This window comes from Pseudopipra pipra, chromosome 3 (genome assembly GCF_036250125.1).
Source record: "Pseudopipra pipra isolate bDixPip1 chromosome 3, bDixPip1.hap1, whole genome shotgun sequence".
NCBI lineage: Eukaryota > Metazoa > Chordata > Aves > Passeriformes > Pipridae > Pseudopipra > Pseudopipra pipra.
The window spans coordinates 96,465,436-96,474,826 of record NC_087551.1 but is presented as its reverse complement, the minus strand read 5'-3'; the positions used below and the strand labels follow the sequence as shown (position 1 = coordinate 96,474,826).

At 44.2% G+C, this 9,391-nt stretch overlaps 1 protein-coding gene across 1 annotated transcript; it reads left to right on the top strand.

Moving 5' to 3' along the window:
* Positions 1-276: 276 nt before the first annotated feature.
* Positions 277-8,552, top strand: FAM110C (family with sequence similarity 110 member C). Its single transcript, XM_064650427.1, has 2 exons — positions 277-1,765; positions 5,023-8,552. Exon 1 carries the CDS (start codon positions 292-294, stop codon positions 1,723-1,725), a length of 1,434 nt encoding a protein of 477 aa, XP_064506497.1. The 5' UTR covers positions 277-291; the 3' UTR covers positions 1,726-1,765; positions 5,023-8,552.
* Positions 8,553-9,391: the final 839 nt, after the last annotated feature.

The window sequence follows — 9,391 nt, the reverse complement described above, 5'->3', positions numbered from 1 at the left end:
CGTCCTCTCCAAACCATTCCAATGGCCAGAATGCCTTTAAGCTCAGCACCCGGCAAGGCCGGGCAGTTGAATCTGCGGGGGCAGGGGGGGAGGCACTGAGGTGTATAAGGGCCGCGAAGGGAGGGGTGTGAGGTGTTGCCCCCGCAAGGGAAGATGCGCTGGGGTCTGCCGGGTCAGGCCCTACAGCAGCGCCCCGTCCCCCGTAGGCGGCCCTGGAGAGGATGCTTCTGAGGGGAGCAAACCCCCAGAGTGCCTCGCCGTCGGTGCGGGCGCCCTGCGCCCACGGCAAGGATGTGTCCCCGGAGCCCGGTCCGCCCCAGCACCGCGGGAAGCGGCAGGGGCCGGGCCACTGCCCCCAGCAGCGCGGCTCCCTCCCTCTTTCCCTGCCTTCCTGCCGGCCGGGATTGGCTGTGCCCGGCCGGCGGGGCGGGCGGGAGGCGCGGGCGGGACACGCGGCGCCCCGACGGCGCAGCAGAGCGCGGAACTCGGCCCTCGGAGCGCGGAGCAGCTGCCTCTGCGCACCAGCTGCCAGGCTGCCCTCCACCGCTATCTGGTTTCGTTTTGTTTCTTTTTTTCTTTCCTTCCCTCCCTGGGACTGAAAGCAGGATCCGCGTCCCTGAAACTGCTATGCCAGCTGAACTCTCCCGGGCCGTGGGAATGCACGCTATCTCCGACCTGCACTCCTCCCTCCCTCTGCGGCTCCTCAACAAGGGGCCCGAGTACCTCCGCAGGCAGATGGAGGCCGGCAACCCGGGCAGGAAAAGTGCCGTGGAGAGACTGGCCGCCGATAAGGCCAAGTACGTAAAGAGCCAGCAGGTCATCAGCACCAGGCAAGAGCCCGTCATCTCGCTCAGCTCAGCCTCGGAGAGCAGCAGCGAGACCTGTTCGGTGGAGAGCAAAGCAGTCAGCAGGGACTTGGGCAGAGGGAAGGGCGCGAAGCCCCTGGAGCTGGCCAAGGCGGGGTACTCCTGCCGCGCCCCCTTGCAGCACGGCCCCCCCATCGCCAGGCGCAGCACCCACAAGAGACAGATGCGGCCGGATTCCCTGGTGATTTACCGTCAGAAATGCGAGTTTGGGAGAGGTCAAAGCCAGGACAGCTCGCGGGGGAACTTGGTGAAGAGAATCTTCCATGGGTCCATAAAGGAGAAGCAGTTGCCTTCCCCTGAGTTGCCCAGAGTCATGGAGGACACCGCGGGCACCGAGAGCAATGAGCCCCTCTCGGCAAAAGATGGTGACCATGAGCCAAGCGACTGTGCAGTGGAGCAAACGGTCCCTGTGAGCACCAAAGGCCCAGGGGTATGTACAAAAGAGCATGAGAGACCCTCAAACCTGAGTATACCTCCTGACGAGGTCAAGGAGGTGAAGAGGAGAGGTCTCCATCGGTCCCAGTCAGACATCAGCTCTCGCTACTCTAAGTCCTTCGCTGAGTTTGATACATTTTTCAAGTACTGTGGCCTGGAGCAGGAGGTCATTGAGGACCTTGGAAGAGAGAACTTCTCTGTGGTGTCTGACAATGTCTCCTTCAAGTTCCGCAGCATCAGTGTGGCAACATCTGAGAGTGACTTTACGAGGCACAGTGGGGATGAGGGGCTGCTGGAGGATGAACTCACAGAGCAAGTCCCAAGCAGCACCTCTGTGGTCGAGCGAAATGCTCGGATAATCAAATGGTTGTATACGTGTAAGAAAGCCAAGGAGAATAACAAGGTGATCCAGGAACTGGCGTGATGGCTTCTTTCAGCGTGCGTTGCAGCCTGGTGAACTCAAGGTGTGTGCAAAGCCTCACCCTGGTGATTTGTGTATTTCTCTTTCCTCTTTCCTCTTTAAGGAGCAGTTGGCTTTTCTAAGTTTATCTTATCTTTTCATGAAGGGCTGAAGGAAAATGTATTTCGTTTACTGTGTGTTCCAAGTATGGCTTGTTTGCAAAGCAGAAATCCATGTTGTTACAAAAACCGAAAAAAACCCAAATTATGCTTACAGCTTGCCAGGTTTAGGTCAGACCCCCCCCCCCATGAAATTAAAGATTCAGTGTCTGTACTCTGCAGATTCCTGCTTGCAAATAGCTTATTTTCTCTGATTTCTGATATATTAAATGCTAGGAAAAAAAAAAAAAAAAACCAAAACACAAAAAAAACATTAGAAAAGTATTCAACCTTTGGTTACAGTTGCTTGGATAACAGGCTGAACTGAAACTCTTACTCATTAGGAGTACACTATATTTATACTCTACTGCTGAAACTCTTACTCGTTAGGAGTATACTGTATTTATACTATACTGCTACAGTTTTCCCCTCCTTACTTTCCTTCACTCTCTCTCCTTCCCCTGGCACATAGGTGCCCCCAAGTATCAGAAAAGCAAAACTGAGTCAGTGGTCCTGCTAGTAATCTTATTTCCTCCACAGCTTTCTGCTGGGGCCATAAGTTTGTTCCAGGTGAACCCCTAGTGTTTCACAGGCTTTGGGTTTTCCTCTGCAGTGGGTTTTGCCACGTGGTTTGGCAGTGGTAACTGGGAATGGGTTGGGTGGTTTGCCTTGGTCAGAGGGGTACTTCACTGTTTAAACTAAAGGTAACTAATACGAATGTGTGGATCTAGACTTGGAAATCAATTACTTCACAGACAGAAGCAGAACAAATTCAGCCCTACTAAAAGCAGATATCCTGGTTTTAAAAAAAGCAGTGTTTATTTTGCATATGATCTCCTGAAAAATAACTATATTCATGGAGCCTTTGGTATTGGTCTAGGAGATAACAGTTTTTCTCCTTCCAGTGCATAATGCCCTTAGGATAAGTACCACAGCTTACAGTGTGGTATTTAAAAATTGCATGAATAGGCCTTGATATGAAGGATTACATGTATATATTCTGACAGATCGTAATTGGTGCGTGAGAAGAACATCACTTGGTGTAGACACAGCTGTTGATGGAGCACGTGGGCCTTATGAATGTGGAGAAATGTAGTGCTTGAGCTTCTTTCCTGCATGGATGTGGGGCTTTCACTCCCGATTCCTTTAATCCATATAATACAATAATCCATTTACTTCATTGAAATTGGTTTTAATTATGTGAAATTTTGTTTACTTTTAGAATAGAACTTTTTTCAAAAGCCTATTTTCTTCCTGCAAGAGGAGGAAGAGGGAGAGAGAGCCATTTTCACACAAACATTTCAAGCCCTTGCAGATAGGAATTCTTGTCAGGTGTCTGGCTGGCAACTTAAAGAAGTGTTATGTAACAGATCCTTTCCCAAGCTACCTTAGAGAGAAGAAAGGGCTCTCCTGAACTAATTGTTTCTCTTTGCTCATCCTTCTGTGTAAAAGGCCAGGGAGATATGCAAAATGAAATGAGGAAGGTGGTCATTTTGTGAAGCTCCTTGCAGCTGCCAACGTTGTTAAACACAGAGGTTGGGAGGCAGATTACAGCAAGCATGAACCACTCAAGAAAAACAACCAGATGAAAGCTTGCTTTTCTCTTGAATGCCCTTGCTGGCTTTAGGGTCTAGGGCCAGAAGACCACAGAAGGAGCAGTTGGCCCTTTCCCCATCCATTTGCATGGTGGTAGGATGTCCAATACTGCAGCTGAGGCAGGAGATGCTGGTGAGCACCCCAGGGAGCTTGCAGTCTGCAGAGGAGGTACTGCACCAGGGCAAAGGCAAGAGCAGGAGGGGAGAAGCACTCTTTTGGGGGCTGAACCACTATAACCTCACATGGGTTTGGTCAATGGCTTTTTGTTTTTAGCATAGAAAATAAAATGGTAGTTCCTAGCACGTATCCTAACAGGCTGGTGAAAAGATCTCCATGAAGTAAACAGCAAGTTTATTCAAGTCAGTCTGTGGTCATTCTGTAATAACTTTAATACCTAGAACAAGGGAGCGCTTTACACTGGTGGCAATTGCCTTTGGCACCAACATTTTTGACAGCCTAGGAAACACTAATTCATAGGGTCCTTATTACAAACCTAATTTTAAGGATACTAGGGCTGATATGCAGCTGACAGATCTCAGCAGTAGGGTAATTTCTGAAAACTTAGAACGTACTTATCATTTAGGCAACAGAAGCAGGAAGTTCAGAGGGGTCAACTAAAACTACCTGTACACAGCACCCAGAATAAAGGATAAAGGTCATTAGGAATTACCATAAGCTAAATATTACATCCACTGAGAAGATTTTAAGGAGAGAGTTGTTATCACCATGTGATTGCAAGATAAATCTTTTAGTTCTGATAAAAATTTTCATTCAGTCCTACACTTTCTTTGATAATGCAGCATCAAGTTGGATATCTATGTTTTCAAAATATCCAAGTATTTGTCTCTGTTTAGTTTGCTTACTGATTATTAATGGGGAGTGGACTCCTGTGTAGCACTGGGGAGCAATGTACTCTTCCTGGCTCTCCCAAGCACATCCGTGGAAGTTCCTTGTTTTATACGGATGCTTGAAAATTGTTGCATCTTCTTTGGACAAGGGAGCAGGAACCTGTTTTCTGAAATCCCGACATTCATTATGTATGAAACCTTTCAAGAACTGCAGGGTTTTATGGCCCAGTGATCATTCCATTCATATTTTATATTCTCCATTTAATTTTTCATGAGCTCTCCAGGACCTGGTGGAGCACCATGTAAATAACAGAGTTATTTGAAGGATCGGGTTCTTTAACATGTTTCATCAGAGTGGTGATTGCAAAGTCTGACTGTGGGTTGTGAGCTTCAGAAAACCAAGTTCTTTAGCAAGATGGGCATTTCATGGCTGTAGTTCAGCCTGTAGTTCAGCTCCTCCCCCTGTCAGTCCTGCTTGATTCTAACAAGACAGGAGGCTCATTCTGCATCCTCCTTCCTGAGTTGAATCAAGATTATTCAGCTTTGAGTTTCTGCATCCTTCCTAAATGGATGGGCATTATTCAAGTAGAAATCTCCTGAGTGGGGAATTCACTATGTTGGCAATAGCCATAAGCAGCTGAATAAAAGCTTTAGAGTATCACCTTATGCTTGTCCGATGTGATAAATAACAAATGACACTTTTTTTCTTCTTTCTTCAGAGTACTTGACTTGGAAGTTGAACAAAACCAGACACAGGAAGAAACTCTTCCCTCATCTGGCTTATGACTACTTTGTCCAAGTTTAGTATTTTATTATTACCTCCTACCCTCACCCCCATCCCTTGGAAGCCTCACTCTTGTCAAGCCCAAGGGTGTCGAAGACTGTGATGACAAGTGGAGGTTGTGAACTGTGCCCCAGCGAGACAGCACAAAATTAAAGCCCCTGGAAAAGTGAAATGTAGCAGCAGCTGCCATCCACAATAACATTCAGCATCAGCTCACTGCCTCAGGATGCCAGTCCAAGCTGTGACAGAAGGTCTGTGTTGTGCACCCATCTCCTTCTAGCAATGAATTTGTCAACAGAGATATGGGGAGAAAGCGGGAACGAAGTGGCAATGACCTGTGGGTCAGGCATTTCCTTGCAGACAGACACACTCCACCTGCACGTTCAAAGCCTGTGTCTTACCAGGGCTGTATGAGCAGAGCTCACCCTGACATCATTCAAAATCATCCTCTTGGCTGGTGAGGACTAACTGTGGTAACTTTATCTGGGATACTTGGCAAACATGTTGTAAGCTAAATCCCTGCCAAACCTCTCTTTCTCTGCGAATATTCAAACCAAATTGGTGTACCTAGTTTGCTCTTGCTAGTTTGTCACACAGTCTGCTCAGCCTTTGGGAAAGAATAGCCCAAAATACTGTCAGGATGGTTCCAAGAAACAGGTATTGAGGGAGGGTTATGCATTGTTTCTTCTTGCAGAACAGTACAATTTGTTTGCAATGTGTGCCCAACTCTGACATTGCAAACATTGCAAACTTTGGTAGCTTGTGGTTTAACACCTTTAATTTTATGCATTGTGAGTGATCAGGTGGCTTACAGAATCACATTAGGAAATTGTATCCCAGGCTGCATAAAGCCAAACTTCCCTAGCAGTAGGGCTATGCAAGACAGTATCTCTGCCCTGCAAGGCAAAAAGGCATATTAGGGCACAGCCGGGCCAGGTAATACCCTGATGACACCCAGTGTAGACAGCACCTTACTCAATATCATCAGTAAAATGCTTCATTTGGGCTGGCTGAGCTAAATGTGTTTTAAAAGCTGATACTTTGGATCATCAGTGTAGTGAATGAGGCCTCTGCAACAACTCATGGAATTTGCTGGCTGTTCCTCAAACATCCCAATCTGTCATTGCTCGCTAGCAAATGTCTTGCACCAAAGCATTTCTATGTGGACATTACAAACCACAAAACACTGCAAAAAGAAAAACCCAAAGCTAGTTTCCCTTTAATTTGCACGGATGGCCACCTGTGATAACTGCACCGCTGGCACACTGGGGACTTGACCTGGGGGTCCTACAGACGTTAAAAGTTTACTTTGTGTTACCATGGATGTGGAAGAGTTGTTCTTCAAGAGCTCATTAAGTGACATAGTTGACATCAGCTAAACATAATCTGAGTTGCATTTCCCTATGTTTTAAATGTGCTTGTCAGTCCCTGGATGGTTGGTTCTCAATTACAGCAACAGTTTGGGAATGCAGAGCATTTGTCTTCTGTTTCTAGTGTTACGTACTAAAGTCTGCATGTCTGAAGTTCTTGAGATAACTGGATAACAATTCCAGATAAAATAATTGTTGAACCCACTTTTTACTTGGGAGAAAACTAACTAGTTTGTATGAGTGAGCTCCTGCAGACTTAGAGGGAAGGTAGTACAGGCAGATATTTTTTTAAATAATGGAATTTCCATGTGTATTTGTTACATTATTATGGAAGGATGCTTCTCAGAAAACTCCAAGATGGTGCTCATATAGTAAGAATTATAGTAAGAATTATACACTTAAGATGCAGGTTTTTAAGGCTCGAGTCTGGCTTTATTTGTCAGGGACACAACCTGACACATCTGTTCTGTTCATGCTCAATTTGCAAGGTGCTGTACCACATATATGTTTATATACAGTTGTCACAGATAAGGATTGCTTTTCTTTGAAAATACAGATGCCTGTAGACAGCTCAGAGTGCAGGAAAAATCTTTTGCATTACAATTCAGTGCCCCACTGCAAGAGAAGAGAATTATTTTGTTTTGTTTCCAAGGAAATATTTGGTTTCATTTTCAAACTTCTGTTTGCTTTTGCTCTTTTAGTTGAGCAGCTCTCAAAAGTTAAGATGAAAGATGTGTTGCTCACGAATTTTCAATGTTAGGAAGGAACATGTTTAATTTGCTTGAAAATAGAGAACATCAGCCATTCTCAAAACTGATGACGATTTTATGGCAGAGCTTAGTGAAATCAGAACTGGCCCCATTCTGAATATTTTTTTAATCCCCCTTTTTGTCTTTGTGAATAGTTTGGGGGAGTTGGAGTTCCACATTGATATGTGGCAAAATTTCTCTGGCTTTGTTCAAACTCTGTAGGAATCCCAAGCTCTCCCAGGTATCATTTACTTCAGAGATTATGTGGACCTGTCTAAAATCTTTCCCTGATAAGCTATAGATTCCCTTTATTTAATAATACCTCTGGGGAAGCTAATAATTTACACTTCCCAGTATGTCAGAACAACAACAGACAACAATCTTTCTTTCTCCATACATCTTGGGAATGTGTATTTCAGTGCTTTTTCCAAATGGTGGGAGCTCTAGTCTTCATTCAGCTCCTGTTACTGTTACATGTACAGGCTTTTCCTTTTTTCTGCTAGGGCTTTCAGATGTATCCCTCAAAATAAGAAAAACTTGCTAATGTTAGTCACTACCTGTCTTTTTCTCAAAAAATTATCCAGATTGTTTTGTTGGTTTTGTTTTGTTTTGTTTTTCACTATTTGATTATAAAAGACATGCTTTGGAAGGGGTTGGATTTTTCAGCTTTAGTGATAAGCTGTGGTAAAGTGGGCCATTGCAGTTCGGACAGAAGTTTTAGCAGTGGAGTTGGTTTTCCAGTTTTCTGAGGAGCTTAAACTGAGGCTGAGGACAAAGGCGAGTCATAAATCGAATGATTTTTTTTGACTAGAACTATGTAAACAAAAATAGTCAAATGGTGTGTGAGTGTGCAGAGTGAACTGCTGTTTACACCTGAGTGTTTCAAGGTGCTCCAATGCTGTGACAAAGGACAATGTCCACAGCTATAGCACAACAGGAGAGAGGTACAAAGTCTGGGGTTTATGGCCTGGAAGCAAGTATTTGCAATCAGATAGCGACTGAAGCTTTGCAATATATTGTAAATATTACTGTACAGAAATCTATAAGTAAGGAATAAAGATTGTTCTATAATATGTATATTACTTTTCTAAGGGATATAAGTCTTCATGTTTTTTGAAATTGGCCAAGCATTACATTGATGGGGATTAAGCAGAAACTTTCTTCTGGGAGCAAGTTGTCCTGTCATTGCCTCTCATGGAGTTTCTTGGATCTGCTTTTGAATCCTTTGAAATGGAGTGCTGGTCACACCTGGTATGGATGTTTCTTGGTTGCTATGTTTGTATTACTATGAAAGAACATGTGTGCTATTGAATGCATACAAATAAAACTGCCACTCTGAAAGTTAACGTTTGAGTTTTTTTAAGTATACTTTTATTTTGCTGTCTCCATTAAGATACTATTATTTTAAAGTTGGAATCCCATTAGGGAATTAATTTCTCTGTGAGTGAGGCTGATATTAGACTGTGAACATCTGAAGGCGCAGTACTTCCCTGGGCCACGCCCAGACCCCTGGCTGAGCTTAGGCAGGGAGTCTCGCAAGGAGCTGGCACAATAACTGTTAGCTCTCAGTATCAGTAAATTTGAAATATATGGGGCTAGGGCTGTTCTTTTCATTTCAGAATATGGCTAAAAAGATAAGAGAGTTTATTTCTGAAGGGCACTATTTTTTTTCCAAAAAATAGTATTATTAGTATATACTAATATATACTAGTATAGAAATATTAGTATTATATTTGGTTTTGCTCACTGTCAAAAGCTACAGTGTGCTGCAGGCAATATCACATTCTTCACAGCCAGTGTCCAAAGTGGCAGGGAGTTTGAAGTTCTGCTTGGAAAAAATACTATCCCAGAATCTTATCAACAAGCTGTTGTTTGACTGTTCTTTCCACAGGAAGAATTCAATATATGACACTAAGTCCTTATTCATTTATTTTTTGAAGAAAGCAGCAGAAATAATGATTGCATACAGTGAGCTTTTACCAGACACCAATGCAATCTAGTTTCCTAGTCATCATTTTGGTATGATCTAACCTGCTCAGACACAAGTGTTTCACCATCCAGCAATTGAACACAACTGTAGGTTGTGAGAGCTAAATGATGGTTGCTGTGCAGATTAGGCTCTTCCACAAACACCCAAGAGCAACTTTATCATCATTGACATGTAACCTTCCTCTCACAAGCCCTG